Genomic DNA, 27,404 nt, shown 5'->3' on the forward strand with positions numbered 1-27,404 from the left:
TTTGACGGCACGAAGGAGTGACACTGTTTTCTGATCTCCATAAACCAGTTGTAAAAGCCCATCAAGGTCTGTATCATCATCATCCCCCAGTTGCTCCAGAAAGACATTCTGAATGACCTTGTATGTCCCCTCTGTCGTGCCTTCGTTGTATAACATTGGCCCAAGGCTGTAGTGAATTGTCTTCTGCGCTTGCAGTCGTTTAACTGCTGGGAATTCAGGCCAGTCAATAAGATGGGCTCGCGGTTTCATCTGGCCTGGTTTGACGCACGCTTCCGCAGTAAATAGTTTCTCTACTGCCTCCCGATGAGTATAGCGAATGGCCTCTGCAATCCAATGGCGCTGACATTGATGGAAGATCTCATCATCCTGATTGCCTGGTGCCATGTAGATATCATGAGGACTCAGTGTAACCTCTGGATGGAACATAGATCGGAGAAGCCCTCCTGCAGGGATGGACTGACCGATACAAAGCTTGCCAGTGGTGGCGGAGATATGCTCTGATGGATCACGAATAGTTTGATGTCGAACAGTCTGGCTGTAGTCAAAGTTATCCCATGCCACAATGAGATTCCTGCGAGAAGCCTGGGCATTCTGTTTCAATTGTTTCTGTACACATCTTGGGGTAAGAAGTCAGCCAGAACATGTTATTCTCCGGTAAATGCGGTTATAGTACCTGTCCTAGTTCTGCAAGTTCCTTCCGTCTGTCCATGATAGTCTGGTATGCTGAGTTTATCCCCAGGCCAGCCAGAAAGCTAATCACACGTCGCTTGACACCCATTGCATGTAAATACAAGCCGATCAACATCGGGAAGTTGTTGCTTTTCCGTGGTGCAAAAGCGCAAGCCAGAATTGAACAGACCATCACAATGCTGCCCTGGTGGATCTTGGGTGTATCGCGATGGTTTCCTGGAGGTGTCATGATGCTAACGAGCAGTCCACAGAGCTCTGGAGCTTTCCTCTGCATCTGCGTAGCCAAGCTAGAGATGTCCATATCTTTAGGGTCCACATTGGACTGGAACTCGCCGAGTATATCTCCGTTAATCAGCCCTCGAATCTCGGTCTGTATCCGAGACACGAGATCGGATGCACCAGTGGCATATATGTCTTTTGAGACACTACCTAGCCGCTCAATAATTTCAGGTTGCCCATATATAGCGTCAGACAATTTCTGTGCTCGATACGATGTCGAATATCCATTTTTTTTGACTGGTTGTGCATGCACCATGTGGTAAAGAAGATCCTTGATTGTCCACCGGTGCTTATCATTAAGCTCAGCCAGTACCATATCGACACGTTCGCGTGGCTGCAATCCTGAGATATAACGAGATCGCTGAGTAGACGCAGGTGGTTCTTGTAATGGTGAACTGGAAGAAGGCCACTCGAGGGAGGATTGTCGAGCACGCTTTCGCGATCTAGAGATCATATTGGGCAAATCCGGTGATGCCATTCTTTCTAACAATGTCAGAAATACTCTCAGAGAGCTTGAGAAAACACACCTTGACCAAATGGTGGGGTTGCTGGCGAGAACCGGAAACTTGTATGTACGGAAGGGGTTCCCGGCTCAGACCACGGGCTGATGAAGCAACCCAATCGGGTTAGCGTGGCAGAATCGGCAGAATTCTGTCTCATCATTGGCTGTGGTCTGAGGGGAACTGAGGTAAGATCGTTAAGGCTCTCAACGACCTTACTAAGCTCATCCCCTATTTATTCTGCACTTTCTATAGTATATAAAAAACACTCTCAAGTACTCAATTGGCTATGCCCGTACTAGTCCGTACTGTAACGACCACGTTCCGACATATTGGTGGGCCCGTATGACCCCACTTTCCTGATTTCAACAAGAGTTCAAATTCACGTGATGAATAGCCGATTCAGTTTCAAATGCCGCTCGCCACTTTTGAACTTCAATACTTTCAGCACACCTCAAAAATGATACAATCGCACTGGTATATTTATATTTGAGAATTCACTACATTTATAGAAGTCATGAAGCGGATTTCACGTGCTTGCATTCGCTGCAGGAGACACAAAGCCAAATGTGTATTGTAAGACAGTCAGCCCGAACAGCCGAAGCTCTGTTCTTTTGAGTGTCTGTACGTATTATTCCGAACTAACATGAAAGCACTACAGAGCGAGTTCGGGTCATGTGCTTGAGCCGCCATGCCATAGATGTGTCCACGCCGGTGTTGAATGCGTCCTCGCAACTTCAAACCGCGGCGGATATCGGCGACGCAAAACTGATAATTCTCTGGTTGACAGTGCGTCGACGGAATGGCAATACTCAATCCCAGAAAATCGGGAGGAGGCGCAGGAAGCGACGCCCACTTCAATTTGTGCCACTCATCAGAACACTCGTGAACAGTTCGAAATTTGTGACTCAGCTCAGTCTGCTGGTATTATTGATGATACCTTCGCCTCGACAGACTTACACAATACCTCAGATGCTCTAAAAATATTGAGTAAAATTGCTGGCAGTACCTCAACAAACATCGTGGCCTATACTGAATCTTCGCGTCTTGCTCAATGTAGCGGAAGCCAGGCCACGGTCCCCGAGACTGGCCTGCTTGAGTACCATCTCGTCAAAGCTGGTGCCTTGACACCATCCCAGGTACTCAATCTTGTTGAACGGTAATCAGAAACCACTACTTTCTGCAGTTCATATCGCTAACAAGCGTTTATCCACCAGCTTTGCCACCATATATCACCCATTCTACCCCATTGTGCCGGAGAAATCCTTGAATCGTGCATTTATTTCCGGAACAGCGCGAAGCGAGCCATATCTCCTAACTGCAATATGCGTGATTGGTTCCAAGGATATGGCCAACGGAGAGCATATTCTGGGGACTTGTGCTCAATACATGAGTTGTTTAATAACAGAGATTATAGCTGGCAAGAAATGTGGGGTGGACGCAATTGAAGCTTTGTTGTTGCTGGCAGAGTGGGAACCTCAATGCTCATTGCCCGAATCTGCCAACTTGGGTTATGGACAAGAAGACATGGCAGCGTGGATGCACATCGGTCTTGCTGTCCGGCTAGCGTATTCCAGGAAGCTAGATCGAACTCAGTTCTATGACGTTTCGAGGAATGGAGGAGCGAATGCCTCTCTGGAGCGCCTAGCGTGGGCAGGTAAGCAGGCCTTTAGTACCTTGGCACGTTGCAGTTATGGCTGTTAAACTGAATAGCCTGTTACTTATCGGATCGCCAAATTTCTGTCAGAATAGGCCGGCCGTTTGCGTGTCGTGGCTTGGAGCCTAGTATTGTTTATGGCCGTTATGGCTTTCCAACTGTGGGGTCCCAACAGTTGGTAGAGGAGACTTTCTCCAGTGTCTTCCGTGCGAGGTTGGAATTAACACAGATCTTTACTAATGTACACGAAGTACTTTACTGTAACATGGGCGCCGGAGCACAGATGATGCTGGTGGGGAGCTATGCCGCCTACTTGGATGACTTCCGAGGAGCTATTGCAGCATGGAACTGTGTCTGGGGTTCTTTGACATGTGAGCCGAGTCTATCAATCCTGGCTTTCTGTGTACTAACTGGAACACCCCAGGTCCCCAACACATAAAGATATTGCTCCAATTGTCATATGAGTATTTGAGATTATACGCCAACGCATTCGCCTTCCAAGCAGCTGCCCTTCGCACAATATCACAAAGTCTTCCCGGGGTCGAAAATGGGTCCGCCCACACCGAAGGCCCCGGATCTCTCCCCGAAGCCCGCTTCATGTTTGAGTCTATAGATGCTGCGAAGTCACTATTGACTATTGTCAACAACTATATTCCGTCGGCTGAAAACTTGAACCAGTTTCCTATCCGTTTTCCTTTGTATGTTTGGCTAGATTTCAAGGCCTCATTACATTGCTGACCATGAGGCAGGTATTGCGTCAATGCTGCTGTCTTCTTATATAAGGTAGAGTGCTAAATCAAGATAATTATTTAGCTAAGTATAACACTGTACAGATATGGACTCTGAATGCTATCTCTCATCCCGAGCGTGCCAGTGTTCGACGGCTTATTGGTGATGCAATAAGTTCTTTGCGCAAGGGGACAACAGGATCATCAGAACTCGGGGCAAGATATGCTAATCTGCTCGAAATCTTATGGAAGCGAGTGGATCGACTGTCTGTCACGGATGACGGAAATCCAACATTCGATGACCGAGCACGACCGTTTCCTCAGTCTCAAGTCCGTCCTTCGTATCTCCAGGACGGCTTTTCCTGGCTCGATTTGGAAGCCATCGGTGAATTTGTCTTGGGCGGTGCCGTTTCCAATGATATTGACTTGACTAATACGCAACGCTCGATGGACACCTCGTTTTGTGAAGGAACTGATTGGGGTGAAGCTCAATATCTTGCCAGCAATGAGTTTTTTCGGATCTTCTAATATGAAGTTTCTATATACGTCTATTCTCTTGATACTTTTCGATAAATTCATATCTGACGTTGATTCTCCTTCGATACAGTCACCAAAACCCAGGTGCTAGTGAATTGAAGGTTCATAATTCTGCCCAGTGAACATCCGCGCGAGCTGGGCCGTTGTATATCTCACAGCGCAGTGCGCATAAAATGATAAGATCTGAATTTGCCTGGGTTGTACGGATCGTAGTAAGTGGTTGGGTTCAAGCTGAGAGACCTACAACCGAGTAAAATCAGCAAGCAGGCCATAATTAATTCCATTTTGGAGCATAATGAGATCTGTGGACATTGTGACCCGCACCTCATGGGAATAGCACTCAAGATGCTCCTTCCCCATTTGTTCGCCCACTTTCGGTACGTTCTACCATTTTTTGGCCCTTTTGAATCTCCTTCTTTCAGATAGGAATCACCAACTCTTTTCGCCCCCTCGTCCGTTGCCTTTTCCATCTAGTGTTCGCTTGTTTCCCGTAGGTCACCCGACCTCTCTGGAATTGGACCCTGCAGACCTCCCCGATAGATCTTAGCTTTTTCCACAATTGAAATGATTGTTTTCCGTTCCTTTCTTTTCCTCGTTCCCCTCCAACATCTATATATCGCTTTTCTGGGGCCAGTCAGTATGTCATTGGAGCTTATGCTGTTGTGCGTGCAGTTACTGATAGGGATAACCGGTGAATTACTCTGCAGTGGAACAGGCAAATAGCCAATAATCATCTTTAATCCGTCATGATGGTTACACTGTGCTGGGTTGTATTTGTTAGTATCATGGATCCTTCGATCCCGCATCGGTGGTTCCATCCTATGTAATATGCCATCTTTCACTCTTTTCTACCCGTTTTCTTGGGTGTGATCAACTCCGACTAATTGAGTTGGTGAAACATTTGTGACAGGATGAGGAATTAATGTACTGGCTAGTACTGCACATGTCCAATAGAATCTGATGATTGATTGAAGGTCTGTAGATCGGTTGAGCGATCTCTGGAGCCTACTGTCCGTGCTCTGGCGTGTTGTGACACCGTATCCGAATTTAGTCCGAATACCATACAAATACTAGGGGAAATTGGGTGAACGATGAACAAGCCTATCCCAAAAGGTCATAGCGGTATTTGACCGCTTCTTTAGTTTGTCAATTTGGTCTGATCCGATTTGCGCCGTTCGGCGTTGAAGGCATACCCGGAGAAGCTCTAGGAGGCCGCATGCGCTTGGCATCGCCTTCTTCAATGTCGGAGCGGGAGGGCAAATCTCCCGTTATGATAAGACTTGGATGATAGGTCCTTGGCCTTTGTCTAGTTTCCCCGGGCCGTCCCCGTGGATCTAAATTGTCAGGCTGCCGTTGCTGCATGGGAGTGAGCGGGATTGCATTATAGATTTTCCTCACTCCCTATGCAATCGGTAAAGCTCATACCGCATGGTAGAGCTCCGTATTCAACATTCACCACGAAAGACGAACCGACTACCATGACATGCTTCCGTCAAATTCACGCACATAAAAACATATACCTACAGATGTCAACGCTGACCATGCGATACCTGTGGTACCGAAACCCAATCACCATATCGGATAATGCTGTTTTAAACAGCATAGAAGGCAAACTAGCTGCAACACTATCATTCCGGCACGATCTCTGCTGGGATTCCGCAACAAAATGCGGACAATCGACTAGCTCCGTTCTGATACGCAACTACATGGCACCGACATCTTGCGCTGTGAGCGACTGGTCGAAATTCGTGTTAATATTTTGGTAGGGGCACTTGCCCCTGCGAAGATAATATAGCATAGGTAGGTTAGCCACGAGGGCTGCGACAAATTGCTCGACAGAACCCGAGGTATACCGGCGAACTTGTAAGGTGACATTACTGTATATGGGGAGACGCAAGATAGCGACAACAAGCAGGAGAATTCCAAGGGAGAAGAGAGCGAATAACTGAAGTCGGCTGTTGGGGTTAGGATTGACGACTCCTACTTCTCAAGTCAAGGTGAGGGGAAATATACCGCCCCAAGGAACAGGTCTTAAGGAAGAAGATTGCAGGCATCGGGAAGATCAAAAGCATTAGTTCTGTGGTCATGCTGGGAGCTACAAAGGTGGATAGTTGGATAGTAGCGCTTGAACAATGTCCTATACTTACATCCGTTAGATGCTGATATGTGCTGTTTATTGGAGATATAACACTGGATCTACTTACCTCGGTCCGGTACACGACTTGCCAGTAGAGCCGGATAGGACGGCAATGGACAAATCTAGCTCCCTGCACGGCAAAGTAGGTAGCTAGAATGGTAGCCCAGGAGGTCTTGATAACGAGAGCTGCGAAAGGCAGACAAGAAAATATCTGGTTTTACAAAAGCAGGACAACCGACTTCTGCATCCATAGACTGTACAATCGGTCAACATGGCCCCGGTGAATAGCAAATGAGTGTGTTCTTACTACGTGTTGTATACCATTCTATCCACAAGGGTTAGCTTGGTCCCCACTTCACGTTGATAAATTTCTGTCGCTGTGAAATGATGGGCGAGTTTTAGATTGGTGTTATTGCCCCATACGTTCACAACGGTAGCAAATACTGATCGAGCCACCACGCATAGGATAGCCGTCACTGTAAAATAGTAGCTTAGACCCAGCCGTTGCTTCCTCAGTTTGTGCGATCATTCCGCTGGCGGGAAGTTCACCCATTCTGAAAAGTCTATACCGCTGGGGCTATGCATCTGCATCTGCTGTTCGACGGGGAACAAACTCCCATCAAAACCAGGGTCGCTAAACAACTGTCCGGAGAACGGCATGAAATTCTGCTGTTGCTGCTGGGGCATCATTTGGTAAGGGGGCTTCTGGTCCTCGAGCTGCTGTGCTCCCTCTGGGAATATACCCTGAGCAGAGAGTGCCGACCGGCCAATCAGTCGGTTGATTACTTCGTAGCAGCGGGTTGCGAAGCGGTTTGTGCCGAGGGAGGGGTGGGTTAGGAGGGCCTTTGTTGTTTCGATATCTTGGACCCAGGCTGCGGCTTCTGGATTTGAGGGGTCTGCCATTAGGAGGACGACCGGGATTAGGCCGGCTTGGAAGAGGAAGTAGCTGGTTTGGATGTTAGATGAGTCTGGGGTAGTTATCAGCGTGGGTGGGGTGCATACAGCATGTACCATGCTCCTAGTCTGGTGCAGATGTAAGTTTCCATGTATTCTGAGATGGAGGAGATGGTTAACCGGGCATTCTGGAGACAGCACATTCGGCATTCTGTCTCGCAGGGATCTTCGCATCCCATTTCTGGGGTGCCTGGGCTACTGCTGGTGTGTGGGGCCCAACGTCTGGCGGCCCAGCGGAGGAGAATTGGTCTGTATATCAGAATGGTGAGGTTCCAGTTTCTCCATAACAGGCGGTTCCGGACGAGTGCGAGGGAGTCGGGGTCTGGGTTGGCGGGCTGCACGAAGAGAGGTAGCCGTGGGTGTTGGAGGTAAGTTGGAAGACCATTATACCACTCTTCGATTGGCTCTGGCAGATTGAGAGTATCTTCGGGCGTAAGACTAGGGCTCGAGATGAGACGCTGGTAGACGCTATTAGTGAGGAGATGGAAGCGGGATTGAGCGATCAACCCGGAGTAGATAGTTGGACCGGAGGATTCGGCAGGGAGAGTGGTGGTTGTAGGGGTCAAGGCCTCGTCGTGAATATTGAGAACCTGCTTTGCATCCATCACGCTGCCCTCTGGTAGAAGAATAGGTCGCCCAAAGGTTTTGGCGGCACCACTGTCAAAGATGAACACTCCCCACCACAGTCTTCTTCGAATCTCTCTTTGCAGCAAACTAATCCTCCAGCCAGGAAACTCCTTGTGGAGACCCAGACTCATGGCCATTCGAACAGCCAGACCAAGATAGTTCCATCCGGTGTTGGGCTTGTTCCGTTTCTGGGCATAGTTGCTCAGTAACAATAGTCCCTGTACCAATGTTAGGTTACCAGTCTCGAAGACGGATGCCTGCTGAAGGTATCCTCTGGCTTCTTGGTAGAATGTGATATCGAGGTCTGAGCTGTCATCGCCAATACTCCAAGCTCCAAGAGCCAAGATGGCGTTGAGAAGGATGTGCCAAGCCGTCCCAGGTGGACGCAACGATGGCTCATTGAATTGCGCCCTGAATGTAGGCTCGTGAACGAATGGATAGCTAGTGTGATAGTTGAGGAAATATGCGTCGATGAACGCTTGTCCGATAAGCCCAGACTGCGCACTTTCGAGCAGCTGTGCTTTGAGAGGCACGCTGCCTGATCTTGCCGAGTGAACAGGCATATTGAGATCGAATCCATGACCAAAGAGCGCTCGCAATGGTACAACACTTGAAGAAGCACCAAAGTAGCCAGCTCCTTCAGGCTTGATAGACAATGCAGCCATGCCGTCAGTCAAATCACCAAGGGTGATTTCCTTCTCGACCCAGTCAAAGCCATCGGCTTGCTGTGGGAGGGCTTCCGGTGCAGGTTCAGCCCGTTCTGATTCATCCTCAGCCGGGGTTGAGTATCTTGAAGAGGACTTGGATGAGGGAGCCCTCGGGGGCTCCAGGTTCTGAAGAAGAGATCGAAGGGTAGCATCCAAATCTCCACCTGGAAACAGCCTTCCTAATGCTGTTTCAAATAAGTGAAGGCGATCTTCAGCATAGGTCAAACGTGTGACGTTCTTAGTATACTTTCTTATGTACGATTTCGCAATACTTACTGCCGAGTCAGAGGGCTTCTGCTGACTTTAGGGCTGTAAATGCATTCTTTATTCAACTGTCTGCACTGCAGACAGACTGGACGCTCTTTGGAGCACTATAAAAGCCAGGTTAGAAGGCCGTGGCCTAGAAGGGCTTGCTGAAAGAGCCACTTACTCTTGACTTGCGCAAGCGGCATTCATCGCACTATTTCAACGGTCAGACAAAGTCTTTCTCTGTTTGCATGACGACTAGGTCAATACATACCGCAAATGAATGGGAATCACGAGTGCTTGCCATCTTTATCGGAAAGATTGGATTTCTCGTATTATGTACCCAATGCGCTTTGGTTATGACATAAAACGGCACACATCTGCATAGGTGGTTAGTGAAATCATGTATTTGATATGTTGGTGAACGCAAGTGCTTCGAACACCTTAGGATCGCGACGGGTATCAATGTATAGTGTCAGAAATATGGTGGATCTGCGTGTGGATTTCTGGGTATTTACCCAGAATATCTTACGACATCAAATCAGACACCTCACATAACGTGATTCACGGTCTCCCGGGCGACACTGCTGGTCGGGCGGCCCCACCAAAAATGAAAAAACCTTCAATTTTTAAGCATGAATAATACCACAAAAACAACTTAAATTTTGCTATTTAACACGTGTAGGGCATTTAATATACGTATGACCTTTAGTACCACATCCAGAACAGGTGACCTGCCGCCTAACTGTAGGCATAGAGGGTAAAGCAGGTTCTGTAGGTTGTTCTACAGGCATCTCCAGCAAAGATATATCTTTACATACATCCTTCTTCTCAATAACCACATCACTCTGACTGCTCTCCTGACCCCTTAAAATGCCTCTCTGATCAATAAATGTATGTTTGATCACTCGTTTTTTTGTCTGTTTTTTGTTGGTTGCCTCTAATTGTATACAGCGATCTTGGAGGAAAATTTGGCGGTGGACCACTTTTATGGTCATTTCGTAGGTCCTCTTAATCTCCCGTTTAATAGGCGAAGAAAGGATTGAAGAAGAAGATTCTAGACCTTTTTTGATACGAGATTGCGATTTTGAGAATTTCGAGAGAGTCCAGAGAGTATTTGGATCACTATCACTGCCGGAAGAGAGTGGTCGCTGGGAAAGGATCTCAAGAGGAGGAAGTTCATCCAGGTGCACATTCAGTTTTTCCAAGACTTTATCTGGATTAAATGGTGTTAATCCAGTAGCCAAGAAGCTATTCTGGATAGTAGAGGCCGTAAAAGCACCCTTTCTTGCATCTGCAATCAATTCAAGGAAATCTTCCTTATCAATAGAATTGACTCCATTCCGCATCATGGTTGAAACCGCTCCTCCATAAAGCCTCTTCAAAACCGAAAAACAACCCACATCCAAAGGTTGTAAAAGATGAGAGGCATGTGAAGGCATGCAGATTGCAATGATATCATTTTCATCACAAAGTTGGTCAAATTCAGGGGTCAAATGACTACCATGACCATCCAGGACCAAGAGGCAATATTTTCCTACCCTTCTCCCAATATTTGGGATAAAGTAGTATTTTAGCCACCAAATACCAATCTCATTGGTACTCCAGCCATTTTTACTTGTAGTAAGACCAGCTCCTTCTTGATTGTTCAGGAGGGGTTGGCGTAGATGCGCTGGAAAAAGTTTTCCCTTGAAAACAAAGAGTGGAGGATGAACACTTCCATCAGCTCTGATACACTCAATTGAAGTCACCCACTCGCGATTTCCGGCTTGTAAGAGAGCTCTTTTCCCATGGTATTCAGCCGAGGTAATAATCCTCTGTGTCGCGCCAACCCCCATAGCAAAACCAGACTCATCAAAGTTGAAAATATCATCTGAAGTGATACCCCACTTTTCAATAGTATTTTGGACCAAATCAAACCATGGTTTAATAATTCGAGGGTCCTCTGAAAGTGCTCTCTGATAGTCGTATTTTCGAGAGAGTCGACTGGATAAATTCGGGCGTCGTTTGATAAATTGAGTAGGCCAATTGACACCGATAGTGGAGGGGGTATTTTTCTGGGCACTTCGTAGGAGATTGGCCATATCGCGCAACATAGGCATCGTGAGAGCAGCACCTCTGGTATCCATATCAAGTAACCAATTTTCCATTGATTGCTCTTCAATTTCAGTAAAAATATGGCCAGTTGGTCTCTTCTCAGCCAAAGATTCGCGCCCATTGATCCGATACTTCAAAGTTGAGACAGGTAAATCAAATGATCGTGCAGCAGCTGCAGCAGAGGGATATTTACCATCTTTTATAGCCTTTATAGCTAATAAAAGACGGCCCTCCTGCTCTATCAACTTTTTTTCGATCAGAGCGTTGGGGGGGCATTTTTGTTGTGGTTAAAAAACATGTTTTATTATTGAGGGGGATTTTTTATGGGGTCGCCCGACCGGCAGTGTCGCCGGGAGACCGTGAATCACGTTATACTGTAGCAAATGAGTAAGCAAAATGGGTGCTGCTAAAACTCGAGTAAGCTAGTACTGCAAGGACCACTTTTCTTGACAGAATGGGTACTTGATGAATAACCCTGTCCTTAGTGGTAAAATACCACCCCCTCAGTTCGACACTGACGGATGTGAAAAAGGAATGATCAATGTAGCGATTAGTTAATCCTGTCGAACTGAGGGGGTGGTATTTTACCACTAAGGACAGGGTTATTCATCAAGTACCCATTCTCTCTTTGTCTCTGTATGGTAGACGGGGTACGCTCGGCATACCAGCGTCGTAACACGCTAGGAACGACTCCTGAGATCTGATAACGCTTCAACAGCAAGATCCAGATACAACTACCAATGAATCTCAATGGGACACCTCAATACTAGCACATACCAGTATCTGTCAATCCGACAAATCCAGCTGATCAATACGCCCCGCTGATCGAAGAATTAGGTCCGGATCCGCCCCAAATGCGGATCAGCGCGGATCCATATACAGATCAGAACGGATGCATTCGAGGGAACCGGGACCCTTCTAACCTAACTGTGACCCGTTTGCAGTGTTTAGCATTGGGCGGAAATCTGACCCCAATTTTGCTCAGCTGATTTGGGGGGACATTTCGCCCCCTTATTTAGTGTAGATCTGAAAAGGTATGTACCCGCTAACCTGCCCCTTGGAAAAGTTACATTTTTCCAGACCCTCGCGGATGGCAGGCTGATTGAGTGCCTACACACTCTATGGTATGTTTCGTAAGGTAAAAGGTGTCATTTCCGGATACCCAAGTCGTAGCATGTCAATATCTGTCCCTAAGGCTATGAGACGCTCTCAACAGCGATCCCCTGGCAGTTCTTCCATCAATCATGTCAATTGGTTTCCTTAGTACTAGTGCGTACGGGTATCCTGTTGTTCCTCATTTAGCCTTAAGAGAGCTGTCACAGTACGCCGAATCATAGCCAGTCGTAGGGCTCTCCGGGGCCCGCTGTCAGCCTGTCACCTCGCATACGCGCTAGTTGCACTATCCTGCTGGATCCACAGGGGTTCCGTGATTCTCTAAAGCCTCCTAGGAGTTTGTTGTTGGTACTGTGTGAAACATATCCTTAAGTATTCACAGTAGTAGGCAATCCGCCTGTAAGTATTGTGCTTTCAGTTTAGTCTTAATTTGAGCTATACCCTTATATAGTAATAAAGATGACTATTTCTTTGTTAGAAAAATAAGGATTCTAGATTTCTGCCGAAATAGCGAGGGTTGTCCGTTTTCTGCGACAATGACTTATCTGTTCTTTGTCTCCATTATTATATAAAAATCTTCATCCCGTCTTGAACGCTTTGGAAGACGCCCTGATAAATGCCTCTAAAGTACGGATCTCTGCTTGCATCTGGCTGTTATCAGGTAGAGGGACCTCATGAGCATCCTCTAGATCAATCAACCCACCCGATGTAGCTTCCGCTTCTCTCTTCCCAAGCGCACGCTTACTGGGAAGCTGGAAGGCTCCATTAGTGGCTTCAGTAGTACGGACCTTCCCCACCATCACTGATCGGATCAAGGCTCTCCTTTTTTCTGGGCATCAGTGTGTTCTCTCTTTCCTTGCTTCTTCTGGATAGAAAGTACTCTTCGACTAGAGCAAGCTGCTCTGACTCACGTCGAATTTCTTTTTACACATAAACATCATCAGTTCATTTATTGTCTGCGTTTTTAGCGAGACCTGACGATATTGGCAGACCTTGCGAGCGGAGTTGCCAGAACAAGTAATATCCCCTGCAAGCCCTACTTCCCAGTCCGACACTAATCTCGCATGTCTTAGATTAACCCAACTACACAGCCCACACTCTCATTTCTGGCTCTGTAAAGGTATGATACAGTAGTCCGTACCCCATGCTGTTCTCTTTCCCGGTACTGTTGTTACTCTAGGTCGTGTAAACTCCGCCCCCTGACTATCAACAGTTGATTCCTTAACGAACGGGTGGGATCGGCAAGGCGGTTACACTTAAGACGGTGTCAATGGGCGTTGTGTGGGAATAGTCCTGACCGTCGCAAATATCAGTGAATACCGGAATCTGCTGTGCAGGGCTAAGGTTTGTGTTCCCCCGTGGCTGGGAGTCACATGGTGTGCGTGGTACCTGCATGGGAGGCGCCCTGCATGTACAGCTACGGTATTGTGGCTTTGTTTTACCAGGAAATTAAGAAAAATAAATAATAGAATTCCGATGGGAATGGAAGGTTGGAAAGAGTGGCGTCAACGCTAGATCCCTCGAAATAGCTGAGACCCAATCCATGAACTTGTTCGGGTGATATTCGGTGCCAAGAGGGTTTCCACCTTCCACGGTTGAGGGGGAAATACTGTAACATAAGTAAACAAACATGTTTCTCCCACAGTAGGAGGATGTGTTCACGGGTATAATGTTATGAAATTGAACATTTTCCATGTCTTTCCCACATTCGATCCTGCGATCCTCCATAATCTTACTGGTATTTTAAATCTTCGAACATTCTCTCGATTCAAGGGTCTGCCCGTTCACAGAAAATCAAATCGTCAGGTCCATCAATCAGGGGCGATGTTGTTTTACGCTGACGAATAGCCTTATCCAGTACTGTTAGGCGTTACACCTCGTGGGATTACTGCAGTCTGGTATAGAATCCATGTGATATGGATATGTATACAGAGTATTTCAAGACATGTATACAGAGGGTGCAAAGCAATCACAAATACAAACAGCCATAGCCATATGGCCATATAGCCATATACAGGTAAGTAAACAGAGTCACTCGCTTGGAACAGGCCCACCGTTTTGGGGCCGTGCTTGGCTTTAGACCCCACTTGGAGACATAGAAAAGTAAGTCTCCTCCCAGGCTTCCCTCTTCTTCTCTTCTCATCCAACTCCTTCATTTAAAACGATAGTCATTCTTTTTCAGTTATCCCACCTCCAGTCACTCTTTGTCAATCTCGACACCGCCAGAATGCGTTTCACTACCGCTACCATCGTCTCTGCCCTCGCCGTCGCCGCGTCCGCTTTGACTAGCCCCGACTACACCAAGAACCCTTCGGGCAACGCCATTGTTTCCCCTGGCCTGAACGAGATCGTCCCTGAGGGCAAGGCCTACACCATCAAGTGGCAGCCTACCACCACTGGCCCCATCTCCCTGGTCCTCCTCCGTGGCCCCTCCAACAACGTGCAGCCCCTCAAGACCATCGCTGAGTCTATCCCCAACAGCGGCTCCTTCTCCTGGACCCCCGGCACCGACCTCGAGGTTGACACCACCCACTACGGTCTCCTCCTCGTCGTCGAGGGCATCGGTCAGTACCAGTACTCCACTCAGTTCGGTCTTGGCGCCGCCACCGGTGGCTCCTCCGAATCCACCATCAAGATCAGCACCGCCGGCCCTACCAGCACTGGCGCCGCCACTACCACCATTGAGACCACCGAGAGCACCACCATCTGCCCCGAGACCGAGACCACCTCGGCCCCAGCCACCACCTCCACCCCGGCCTTCTCCACCGTCGTGCAGAGCACCGTGATCACCACCACCATTTGCCCGGAGGCTGAGTACACTGGCGTTCCCCAGACCTCCACCGTCGCCCCCGTCAGCTCTCCCTCCAGCATCCCCTGGGTGTCCTCCGCTCGCACCTCCGCCACCTCCACCGTCATCCCCTCCGGCATCGCCTCCGCCTCCCCCTCGGCCTCCTCGCCTGCCTTCAATGGTGCCAGCCGTAACGACATCAGCTTCGGCGCCGTCTTCGCTGGTGCCCTCGCTGCTTTCGCCCTCTAAGCAAAAAGCCCTTTTTTAATTGTGCATAGTGAAGAGTTGGGCTTGACCTGTGATACCTCTTTTTTTCTCTTTCTTTGAAGCCCTCGCGAATATTGTCTGTTGTTTATGAGGCTTAATTTTACAAATCTTTTGATTCGGATTTCGAATTTTTGGTGATTCCCATCGCTGATCTTCTTTTCCTTCCATACCATGGCTTTACTTTTCTCTTTGTTACGTTGACTGCGTGCCCTTCTGCTATGCTTGTGTAATGTGAAGTTCATGCCTTATGCCTTGTTTCTCGGTAGTCTCTTGTAGATATCGGGCAAGGCTTGTCTTCATGTAATTATGTACATTTACAGATATTCATGGGAATTGCTAAGGGCACTCCCACTTTTCCTGGGGACACTCATATTATGTAATATTCGTGATTAGCTAGGGAATTGATAGGGACAGGGCACCTAGCTGGTCCCGCTCAGCTGGAACCCGTTCGTGGGCGGGTTTGGGTTGTGGGCGGGTTTTGGCGAGGTCTAGCTGTGTGTTTCTTATAATCTAAACCTATGACTACTGGCGCTATTGCAGAGCTGACAGGGGCATCTGGTCTTCTCATAGGTCATTTTGGACTCTCGAATTTGGCCACAAGATTGGGTTCCACCGAGTTGGTATCAAGCCGTAAATATGAACCTTAGATAGTCGAACTCTTAAGAAGTTATACAAATAGCACAGAAAGGCTCATACATCTTTCCTCAGTCATCACGTAAGGACTAATGCGATTCGATGGTGGGCTAGGCGAAATTAGCAACCCTCAATCTAATTCGGCGTTTGCTATGGGCTTGGATATGGTTGGGGCCAGATATTGATTCCTAGGAACACAGCCCGGCCATAGTGGAAATTGGACCCCACTACCTCGCTTGTGACGCAAAAGGCTGGATGCACAAGCATGCCTCGCGCGGTGGGCTTGACCGCTGCCTAGACGCGGTCTTATCACCCGGGTGAAGTAGTGGCGTGTCCCCAAGAGTTATTTACCTACAGCACCGGTATATAACTTGCTTCCATTCTCAGTAACTTCCAATTTCTCTATACAGATCTTCGCTGAATCAAACCCTCACCAACCTCTAAATTCCACCGAATGTCAACCAACTTGGAGCATGATGATCTCGAATCATGCCACAGCCAAAAAACATGCTCCACTGCTACCAGTCAATTGGGGCCACTACAAACGTCCCACCTGACATTTCCATCTCAAAGCTATCCCTCTCCACCCGCCAGAACCGTTTTGAAAGGCTACAAATTCTACAAAGCAGATCCTAGCCCTGATGAAGCGGCAACCTGGGCATGCGCAGAGCGAACCGAACTAGGCATGAAACAAGAACAGCTCTGCGAGATGATCCATGAGCGAGCAGAAGATTACTCTGCTAAACAGCAGTACAAAAACCTGAGCCGCGACCAGCGCGCTCAGGTCACCCAGCTGGCCGAAGACCAACGAGTGGATTATCCACGGATGGAATGGAGTTGTGTCTATGCCAAAGAAAGCTATTATGCGAACAAGGCTCGCAACCCCCATCGACATGATTTCGAGACAGTTTCCATGATTATCATTCTGATGGGGAGACCCATGGAACCGACAAAATACCCCAGAACGCCTATGGGAGAGTACGTGGATATTAGGAAGCATAGTCAGCCTCACGAGGGTGACATGAACCATTCCAGGTCATCCGTTGCAAAAATAGGCCCGTCTGGGTATTACAGAGTCCAAGCACAGCATTCTGCCCCAAGGCCAGTGAGACGGTACCTGAACCAGGGATCGGATTCAAGACGGGTGGTGCCCCCATCGATGCTCTCGACTCAACACGGCTCAGGTCAGTTCCCTGTATATGACAAGTAAGCGGTTTCTTATCCCCTCTTTCTTTCAATTGCTGTGACTTCTCTCCAGGTTTGGGTGGAAGTTGACTACCCTCAACTAGCTCTGTTCTAGATGCTAATTTTGCGGGTCCCTTCAGTGGATATGATAGCGCCAACGGGTTATTGAAACCAACTCACCTTTTTATTTTTCTTCCTACACCTCCCCGATTGAGGGTCAACTCTTTCTTGGCAAAAACGTTTTCTTGAAATATCTAGCCAATCAGAGGTCTCACAGCCTCGTGAATTAGTTCATCGTAATCGTAACCTCAAGCGCTACGACCTGATACCCTTTTTATAGGGGAGATGGCAGCGATGGTTGGGACGGGTGCGAACGCACAGATTTTGCCCCCTGACAGGAGAGGAACACCAAAAACCACGGCCCTCGCGGATCCGCCCCGATCCATGGACGACATCGCGGAAGGGGCCCGCAGGGTGCTCAACCACATCGAAAACAATGGCACGGAGGACCGATATGTCACTGGGTATATTCGCGCCGTCCGCCAGTACGCACTCAACGCCCAACGGGGAGACGGCCAGGGGATGGCCAAGGTGCTCGAGGCGTTGACCAAAATCAACATCGACACCGAACGTCTGAACCAGCGAATGGATACCATTGAAAAGACAACGAGCACATTATCGACGGCACTATCTACCCCCGCGGCGAACTCTGCGGCAGCGTGGCGCAACTTCCGGGCCAAAGAATGGCAGCGCGACTTGGCTACGGCTGCGGCTCCTATCACCCGGAGCGGCGGCACATCGTCACCAGGAGTACCGGAAATGGAACTTCGCGAGGACCGAGAGGTCATCGTCAAGGTCGGAATGAACCGCGAGCAAATCCGTGGATTGACACCAAAAGATTTGGTCGAGAGGGCTGAACGACAGAGGGTATCAAATGCCCGTCAGAAGAATTCAGGGGTACTGGCCGGACAGGCTTTCTTTGTCGCTGCTCGAAAATTGCCGTCGGGGGATGTGGCAATGATCGCCAACAGTGCGGCAGGGGCAGAGGTCCTCCGCAAACATGCTGCGTGGCTGAGAGCCTTTGGACCAGGCTCGGTGGTCCAAGAACCGTCATGGGGAGTGGTGGCGTACCATATTCCCGTGAGGTCCATGAAGGTTACTCCGGAGACGATGGCTGACGTTGCGGCTGAGCTGCTCAGGCAGAACAACTGGGGCGAAGGCGCTAAGATTCAGTATCTAGGATGGATGACCCGTCCGGGTGAGAGGGCGGAGGGCTCCATCCTGATCGAGTTCACCAGCCCAGTCGTGGCTAATCGCGCGATCATCTCGGAAGTCGTGTGGGGGAAGCAAATTCACAATGCATCACGATTCTGTCGTGAGGGGCGGATAAAGCTATGCAGAAAATGCCAAAAGCCGGGGCATATCCAGTCACACTGTTCCAACTTATTCAAATGCGGTCACTGCGCCAACGGACACCCGACCTGGGAGTGTCCGTCGACGAAGGGGCAAGCGATACCAGTCAAGTGCGCCAACTGTGGTGAAGGGCATCACCCTACAAGTCGGGAATGTCCGGTGAAGGTTGCAGCGATGAACGAAGCCAAGCAAGCGCTGGCCAACTGCCCTGCATATCACCGCGTTCCTCTGCACCTCCGAGTGACGGCAAGCACTGGCAAAGAAGCAACTTCGACCAGGGCAGACCCCATGGCCACGAATGGACTCGAAGCGTCGATACACGCTCCAGAGGAGCAACGGGGGGAAGAGCCCCGGCGGAACCCCCAGGATGCTGTAATCGACGTGGAGGCTGCAGCAATAGAAGTAGAAACATCACCAGAGGAAAACACTGAGCCTATTCAGCCTACTCAGCTCAAAAGAGGTCCTGGTCGCCCAAAAGGCTCAAGAACGAGGCCAAAGAATCCGAAACCAGCAATGATACCACTAGCATGCCAAGGGTCAACAAGGCTCCAAGCGGCCTCGAAAAGGCGCCGCACAGGCGAGCCGGACGACACCATGGACGAGCAACCAGACGACAATGAATGGCTCAGCATTCAACCCACTCCGGCCGATCTCCCTCAACCTGACACTCCGCAGGATAGCCGGGAACACCGACTTACCCAATTCATTAACGAGTTCACCTCTGTCAACATGGCCGGTAACACGTCCGAGCCTGATGACGAGGACGAACTGGACCCGGAGAGCCCCGAATACCGCAAATTGGTGGTTCTGAAATACAAGCAGCGACAAGCGATACCAATCGGATCTTCTCCGCCGATTTTTACGACGGATGCACCAACAATCGAAGACCCAAATGATGAAGTATGGCACGAGGCCAGCGAACGAAGCGATGACGAACAAACTCATCAATGAAATCGTTTGAGATTCTTCAATACAACGTACACAAATCGTGGCCAGTGATGGCAACGTTCCTCAGAGACAGAAATGTCCTCGCGGCGGACGTCGTCGCGGTGCAGGAGCCATGGAAGAACGAAATGCAACACACAACACACCAACCAGCGACGGCAACATTCCAGCTAATTTACCCACCAAAAGCAGCTGCCGACGGAACAACCCAAGGCCAGGACAATCAAGTCCAAGCCTCGGATCTCTCCCAACCGGGCGTATGCCTGTTTGTGTCTAAAAGGCTTGACCCGAGCACTTGGTCGTGTCAACTCGTCTCACAGGACTACCAGTTACTGAAACTTAGAAAGGCTCATCAGGGCAGAGACTGGACAGATCTCTTCATACACAACATATACAATAGGCCGGGCAGCAATACTCTTAGACATCTGAGAAATGAGCTGTCAAAACGACCTCATGGAGAACACATCATCCTTGGAGATATGAACGCGCATCACCCGAGATGGGGAGGAACAGGGACCAGGCTCGATCAGGAGGCCGAGCAACTCCTAGAAATCGCCAATGAATGGGGACTCGAGTTGACGACCCAACAAGGCAGACCTACCTGGTCTCGAAACGATCAGTCGTCGGTGATTGACCTCACCTTCATCACATCCAACCTTGTCAACAGGCTTATCAATTGCGAGAGGGCGGATGACATCGAACACGCATCCGACCATTTCCCGATCAGGACTGTGCTTGATATTATTACACCCATTGCAGTACAACAGAAGAGAAGAAACTGGAACGCAACCGATGATCAGAAACTCATCCAGAAGATCGAAGGAGGTCTACGGACAGGAGGCCTATACCGGGCAAATCCGCAAAGGATAGAAGCCAAATGCCAGGAGCTGATGGGAGCGATCCAAACAGCAATCGAGGAATCAACCCCATGGGCAAAACCATCCGCGTGGTCGAACCCCGACTTTGACGACGAGTGTAAAGTTGCGGTCAAAGAGGTTCGTCGCCTCCGTCGCAAACATACGAGAACTCAAGACCCCTACGACTGGATGTGCTACTCTGAAGCACGCAACAGAAAAACACGACTCGTCAAGAGAACCTTGTCAAGGGCGCACCGGCGCCGAGTCCAGCAGGTCATTGAAGATGGCCCACAGGGTATGTGGCGATTGGCTAAATGGGCAAGAAACCGAGATGGGGCCTACGAGAAGGGTATCACCCCTTCGCTGAAAATACAGGATCCCCAAATGCCTGGAACTCTCGCAGAAACAGTTGATCAAAAGGCAGAGGCATTCCGGATTGCCTTCTTCCCCAAACCGCCGCCAGCCGATCTATCCGACACGGACTCATTCCAGTACCCACAGCAAATCGAGTTTCCAGCAGTCACCGCTCAAGAGATACAGGAGGCGGTGCGAGGAGCGAAAGCAGGGAAAGCACCCGGAGAAGACGGTATACCAAACTCTCTCTGGCACAAGCTTATCGAGATACCGGTGGTTCTAGCAACAATGGTCCAGTTATTCAACGCATGCATAAACACGGGATACAACCCGTCACATTTCCAGCGCTCAATCACGGTGGTGCTCCGGAAGCAAGGCAAAAGTGACTACCAGCTCGCAAAATCCTACAGACCCGTGGCGTTGCTGAACACGCTCGGAAAGTTTCTGGAGGCAGTTGTCGCGCGACGGATCAGCTACGCAGCAGAAACCAACGGTTTACTCCCACGAACCCATCTAGGCGGACGAAAGGGTATATCCACCGATCATGCTATCCACATTATCATCGACCGAATCAAAACTGCATGGGGAAAGGGCAAGCCAGTGGTATCTCTGCTGATGCTGGACGTGTCCGGAGCGTACGACAATGTCTCCCATGAACGTCTACTACACAACCTCAAGAAACGACGTCTGGGACACTTCGTTCCCTGGGTGAGGGCCTTCTTGACCAACCGAAGCACACGGATCCGCATGCCCGAGGGCACATCTGATCGAATCCCGACACCTACAGGCATCCCTCAAGGATCACCGATCTCACCCATTCTATATCTCATCTACAACGCAGACCTCGTTGAGAACTGCGGTAACGGTGTGACTAGCAACGGGTGGGTCGACGATGTTTGCTTCATGACAAAGGGAGACAGCGAACGCGAAACCATCAAGAAACTCAGAGCGGCATGCCGCAAAGCCGACCAATGGGCCGAGAAACATGCATCAGTTTTTGACCCGAAGAAGTATGCACTCGTGCATTTTGTAAACACCAGGGAAGTCGACCCACAACACACATCGCTTTCTCTACGAGGACACACGGTGACAGCGACGAGGACGGCTGAGCGGTACCTAGGCTATTGGCTGGATCCGGGTCTGGAATTCCACCATCACCGCGAGAAAGCGGTGGCCAAGGCCGGTGTCTCTCTCCACGCACTACGAAGCCTGGCAGGATCAACGTGGGGAGCCTCACTCTATGCAATGCGAAAGATCTACCAAGCGGTGATAATCCCGCAGATGCTCTTTGGGGTTTCCGCGTGGTATCAACCTATGCTCATCAGTCACTCCAAGGCACGCATAATCAGTCGGCCTTTCGTGGCAATCCAGAAGCAGGCAGCATGTCTCATCAGTGGAGCTTTCAGAACTACGGCAGCAGAGGCACTGAATGCAGAGCTTCACCTACCGCCTATTTCTGTTCACATGAATCGACTGGTGAAAGAAACGGCCCTTCGACTACGGACAGGACCAAAGTTCGCTGTCCCGCCAACGATGTTACGTCGACGACCGGCAGATGAGAGAGACTGGGCTGGATGGTCACCGATGGAGGCGCAAGCTTGGAAGGCGGGCGGATGTCTTATGGCTCCCCCGGATACTTTGACGAGGAAATGGGAGAGTCGAAAGGCATTCGTCCTGGCACCATGGCAAGCGCCACCAGAGGTAATCATCGAGGACAGAGAAGCTGCGGTGAACAATCACAACCAGATCCTGATGAAAGACCCAAGAGAAAGACCCTTGATTCTGTACACCGACGGGAGCGGAATTGATGGAAGGATCGGAGCGGCAGCGGTCGTGGACCTTGAGGATCAACATGCTCATAGCCAGATGGGAGATGATAATACGTCCACCGTATATGCGGCAGAGCTTCGAGCCATTGAGATGGCACTTGAAATGGTTCTGGAAAGCACAGAGCCATGGGCTAAGCAGGCGAAAAACGGGGTAGTCATCTTTGTAGACAGCCAAGCAGCGCTGAAGGCGCTGAGACGACCGCGGATGCCGTCAGGACAGGTCTATCTAGCAGGATGCCTCAACCTGATCCGACAACTTGCGGGCAGAAGCATTCGGACAGAACTCAGATGGATTCCTGCGCACCAAGGAGTCATTGGCAACGAGATCGTGGACCAACACGCAAAAGAAGCGGCGCAGGAACAGGACGGGCTGCATAACCCCCTCAACCGAGACATATGTCTCGCAGCCGCAGCGAGACGACGAATTCGCAGAGAAGCGAAGCTGGAGTGGGACAGAACGTGGGCCAAGGAAGCGACCAGTCGTCCGACGAAACGCTTGATTGAAGCACCAACAAAGAAGACGCTGGAATACTGGACGGGCTTGCGCAAAGCGACGACATCGATTCTGATGCAGCTTAGAACTGGGCGAATTGGCCTAGGGGCTTACCTGAATCGTATCAACCGACGCGAAACAGCGCGGTGTGATTGCGATCTTGGCAGCCAAACAGTAACACACGTCCTACTGGAATGCCCCTTGCACCAGGACGAGCGAGACTGGATGAGAAGCGCTCTCTCATACCAGGGAGTCGCTCTCCACCGGGACGAACTCCTCACACGACCGGAGGCCCGCACAGTTGTGGCCGAATTCATGGTCAAGACCGGCCTCCTAGGCCAATTTCAGACAGTCGACCCTACGGCTCTGGGCGAGGAAGGGGACGACAAAGGAGCGGAGACAATGATCCCTTAGACAGTGTGACGGAAGAAGAAGGATGGCGCCCATTAGGAGTGCAGTGCCAGGTCCACTGTACTCCCTTGATCCAAGCGAGCGCGCAAGCGGCAGCCGACAAGACTGGACAGTTGGAGAGAAGAGGGCGTGGGAATGGTGTGTTGAAGCGGGGCCCTGGTCCTACCCGCGACCAGGGGTAAATGACGTTCATTTTGGCTTTGTGTTTATCATGTTTGCATCCGTGCATTTCTTTTGTTTAGTCTACGTCTTTCGATTCGAGGGCGATTGATCAGAAATTCGCAAGGCGAGTTCCCTGACGGTCGCCCAGTGGGCTGGCGACCACCTTCCAGCTGTCGGCAGGCCTGACAGCACTCCCGCATAGCAGCATATATATAGAGCGAGCTACATCGGGCAAATGAATACATCATCATCATCATCATCATCAGTTGGGCATTACTAGTTATTAAATTGGATTGAATTTCCCGTTTCTGCGAGGCAATATTTGAAGTGGGCCTAAGAAGTGGACCCTAGACCGAAGTACCCAAGTTCAAATACTGTATCTGTCGCTTTGCGATTGGCCAGATGGGAAGAATCCTAACTTTTACCGACAGGGTCACGTTTGTGCTGAGTAATACGCATGTTAGCCAGAATTCGGCTAGGTGTTACGTTGGAAGTACCCTACTGCAAATAATAATAGCAGCTTGGGAGCAATCTTGGAACTGACAACCATCTGCTTGAAGATGCAACGCTTTTCGAGATTTTTTAGTCCATACTCGAAGCCATTAGCCAGGAGGATGTCCTCTATGGGTGGTAAGCCTGATCTGTTCGAGTACACTTCTGGGCGCTTTTTGTGAGTCGTGACGGCGGTTAGCCGTTGAACGCGTCAATTGCGATAAACTGACTTGCTGCGTCAAATAGATTTAACGAAGAGCTCCGCCGCGCTGAACGCCGTATTCAATTCGACGTGGATGCTCTTGCAAGAGCGGCCTGCCATTCTGTCGGTCGACATGTCAATGACGTGGCCTCGATCACAAAACTCGCGGAGGGGGCTTCAACCGTGTCTTGCAAGTCACCTTCGATGACGGATATGCAGTTCTTGCAAGGCTACCGTACAAGACGACTGTCCCGAAACATCATGCAGTGGCCAGTGAGGCTGCTACACTCGCACTTCTGCGTGCTCATGGGGTCCCAGTCCCAAAAGTCCTTGCGTATTCTCCAGATCAGACAAACGCCGTTGGAACCGAATATATCCTACTTGAAAGGCTTGAAGGAACACCCTTAAGTGACCAGTGGTTCTCCATGGATACCAAAACTCGGGTCAAAGTAATGAGACAGATTGTTGATTTGGAGAGACGATTCATGAGCATCCACTTCCCAGCAAGCGGAAGTCTTTATCACCGCCGTGATCTCGACGGTTCACAACACTTTATCCCAGTCTCGGACGATATCGTCGTTGGCCCAACTGCACAGCATGAATGGTGGTATCGAGAACGGGCCTCTCTGAAGGTTGACCGCGGCCCATGTAAGTCTTCATCCAGGAGTGCCTGTTTTCTTTGGGGATATTGACTCTGAGCCAGGGAACACCTTTTCTGCATGCTTCGAAGCACCCGCCAAGCGCGAGATAGAATTCTGTGAAAGATTTGGCAAACCACGCCTACACGTCGAAAGATACCTACGAGAAATACACCGGTTCCAAAAACTCTCACCTATTCCGTACCAACGTCTTCTTACCAATTATTTAAAGTTAGCGCCCTACCTCGACGTCCCATCCGGCCACCGCATGTCTCGCCCGACTCTTCGCCATCCGGACTTTTCACCTAACAATATCCTGGTGAATACGTCCAACGACGTGGTAGGGATCATTGACTGGCAGCATGCAGTCATTCTACCCCTCTGCCTGTGCGCTGGAATCCCCGATCATTTTCAAAATTGGGGCGATCCATTGTCCGAGACATTATCTAAGCCAGAGGTCAAATTGCCAGACAATTTTGATAAACTCAGCAATGAAGAACAAGGAACTGTTCAAGAGATGATGCGGAGACGGATTGTCCATTTCTATTATGCTGCGTTGACCATGAAATCCCTGCCGGATCATTTTGACGCCATCAGAACCGAAAACTGTATGCTTCGAGCGAAGCTTTTTCATCATGTACAGGCTCCCTGGGAAGGGGACTCTGTCTCATTGAAGTATGCCATGTTACAGGTCCTCAAGAATTGGCCTATGCCGCTGGATGGAGGAGCACAAACGAGATCTGTTGAGTGTCCAATTCAATTTTCTGGGGAAGAGATGCAGAAATGTTCGGAGGATCATCGCCAAGAACAAGAGAAACTACAGGAACTGGGCGAGATGAGGGATCTAATCGGGACAGATGCCCTAGGCTGGGTTTCAGATGAGGATGAGCTTGAACGGTGCAGGGCTATCATCCAGAGCATCAAAGACGGTTTGATGGAGCATTCAAGCACTGAGATGGAGAAAATTGCGGTCCTTTCCCATTTTCCTTTCGATGATCATGAAGAAAATGCGTGATAACTTCAGATCTCGATCTTGATGGATAATATTTCTTCATTATATAGGGTTTTGCGGACATCTGAAGATAGCTGGTCCCGAATTTGAGCAACAGATGGTCTTTCACGGCGATTCGCTCGTAGAGATGTAATCCTCCGGAGAAAGATTTTGAAAGGGCATTAATGAGATATATAGTTACTAAACCTTCAATTCAAATGAACGAAGCTATGATCGGAGAAAGATGAAGTGAAAAACCGACTGTGTGGTGCCTGCCCGTGATGCAAGGGATGCCCTTCTCGGACCTACATAATTCCGGACCCCTGACTGAGCACGGGAATTCCCTACTACGGTAAGTGCCCATGGAAACGACACAATCTAGGCATGGGAGCTATATTTATTGCTCCTGGAAGCTCATGAACCTTCCCAGGTGGGTGGGACTAGAGATGGGTTCTGAACCGCGTGTCACCTATAGAATCATCACAAAATTATCATGCAACAAGATTTCTTTAACTTTACCACCAAGAAAATAATGAATGGCGTCGTAATTTGAAAACTTGATGAAAGTGCCTGACGCTGAAGATATTAGCATGTTTAGGTACTATAATATCGACAGGAAACTTCAATGTTCCTCTTTGTGTACTTGAGAAGCGATCTCCCAGGGATTTGATTACTCACCTTCCTTCTTATTAGTCAAATAACTAGTTAACTAACAAGTTAGCAACGAGCTTTGACATCAGAATAGCTGAAGCAACTCAAAAGGCTCGTGGTTTCAAACCGCCAAACGGTCGTGTCCAATCAGCCTTCCGGAGAACCACAAGTTCCCCACTATCCAGCGGTCGAGGACTACTGCCCAAGTTCAATAATACTTTCAACTTCGCGGTTCAGAACAGCCTCATTCAAAACCTCGGCTCTTCATATCTTTCCATGTGACGCAGGGCTACTTAAAAGGGCAGTCTTCTCCCTCTCTAACAGGAGCAGGCGAGAATGGCTCTTCTGCGAAAAAAGAAAAAAGCCTTGCCTTCGTCTGGGCGCCTGAGATGGAATCGCGCATAATGACCTTTGCAGTTTCAAGACCCACGATCAAAGGTTCCCCATCTAGAGACAGATAGCAGCCCAAGACATAGGCTGCAGGAGGACGGGCCTCTACGAAAAACCATGCTATCCTTCCTCCGCACCCAGCTCGGACAGTCTGGGGGTGAGATAGGGTGTGGTATTGGGTATGGTAACCTCTATCAATTCTGCATTGGGTTATGTCTTGGCGATAACACTTACAACCATCACTCCAGGCCAGCCAGTCAATCGAGACATCATCATCATCATCCTGCATGATAATTTACCGTACGGTTTTTTATTCACCCAACCACGACGCGAAGACTCAGATGAACTCTGTTCCCTCCGCCCCCCCACCAAAACCACGCGGACAACGGACGAGTGATTTTGCCACCTCCCACCAACCATCCAACCTCCTT

The 27,404-nt window shown here is 49.5% G+C and overlaps 6 protein-coding genes across 6 annotated transcripts; 5 read left to right on the top strand and 1 right to left on the bottom strand.

The window, feature by feature from the left end:
- Positions 1 to 1,986: 1,986 nt before the first annotated feature.
- On the top strand, positions 1,987 to 4,382 carry N7446_012122 (Zn(II)2Cys6 transcription factor; the record flags this gene model as incomplete). The annotated part of the gene is made up of 7 exons (XM_058520864.1): positions 1,987 to 2,045; positions 2,131 to 2,628; positions 2,687 to 3,126; positions 3,183 to 3,497; positions 3,551 to 3,824; positions 3,876 to 3,909; positions 3,960 to 4,382. The coding sequence occupies 7 exons, from the start codon at positions 1,987 to 1,989 to the stop codon at positions 4,380 to 4,382; spliced, it is 2,043 nt and encodes a 680-aa protein (XP_058366230.1).
- A 2,671-nt stretch (positions 4,383 to 7,053) lies between these two features.
- On the bottom strand, positions 7,054 to 9,369 carry N7446_012123 (fungal specific transcription factor domain-containing protein; the record flags this gene model as incomplete). Its single annotated transcript, XM_058520865.1, has 4 exons — positions 7,054 to 7,474; positions 7,531 to 8,942; positions 9,247 to 9,276; positions 9,337 to 9,369. 4 exons carry the CDS (start codon positions 9,367 to 9,369, stop codon positions 7,054 to 7,056), a joined length of 1,896 nt encoding a protein of 631 aa, XP_058366231.1.
- Positions 9,370 to 14,499: 5,130 nt separating this feature from the next.
- N7446_012124 (GPI anchored serine-threonine rich family protein) lies at positions 14,500 to 15,309 on the top strand (the record flags this gene model as incomplete). The annotated part of the gene is made up of 1 exon (XM_058520866.1): positions 14,500 to 15,309. One exon carries the CDS (start codon positions 14,500 to 14,502, stop codon positions 15,307 to 15,309), a length of 810 nt encoding a protein of 269 aa, XP_058366232.1.
- A 1,105-nt stretch (positions 15,310 to 16,414) lies between these two features.
- On the top strand, positions 16,415 to 17,249 carry N7446_012125 (uncharacterized protein; the record flags this gene model as incomplete). Its single annotated transcript, XM_058520867.1, has 3 exons — positions 16,415 to 16,938; positions 17,016 to 17,144; positions 17,219 to 17,249. The coding sequence occupies 3 exons, from the start codon at positions 16,415 to 16,417 to the stop codon at positions 17,247 to 17,249; spliced, it is 684 nt and encodes a 227-aa protein (XP_058366233.1).
- A 6,974-nt stretch (positions 17,250 to 24,223) lies between these two features.
- N7446_012126 (uncharacterized protein) lies at positions 24,224 to 25,956 on the top strand (the record flags this gene model as incomplete). The annotated part of the gene is made up of 4 exons (XM_058520868.1): positions 24,224 to 24,279; positions 24,348 to 24,538; positions 24,622 to 24,951; positions 25,007 to 25,956. The coding sequence occupies 4 exons, from the start codon at positions 24,224 to 24,226 to the stop codon at positions 25,954 to 25,956; spliced, it is 1,527 nt and encodes a 508-aa protein (XP_058366234.1).
- A 1,134-nt stretch (positions 25,957 to 27,090) lies between these two features.
- Positions 27,091 to 27,370, top strand: N7446_012127 (uncharacterized protein; the record flags this gene model as incomplete). Its single annotated transcript, XM_058520869.1, has 2 exons — positions 27,091 to 27,130; positions 27,222 to 27,370. The coding sequence occupies 2 exons, from the start codon at positions 27,091 to 27,093 to the stop codon at positions 27,368 to 27,370; spliced, it is 189 nt and encodes a 62-aa protein (XP_058366235.1).
- Between the last annotated feature and the right edge of the window lie 34 nt (positions 27,371 to 27,404).

This window comes from Penicillium canescens, assembly GCF_028828765.1.
Source record: "Penicillium canescens strain IBT 15451 chromosome Unknown utg000010l_segment0_segment0, whole genome shotgun sequence".
NCBI classification, from domain to species: Eukaryota; Fungi; Ascomycota; class Eurotiomycetes; order Eurotiales; family Aspergillaceae; genus Penicillium; species Penicillium canescens.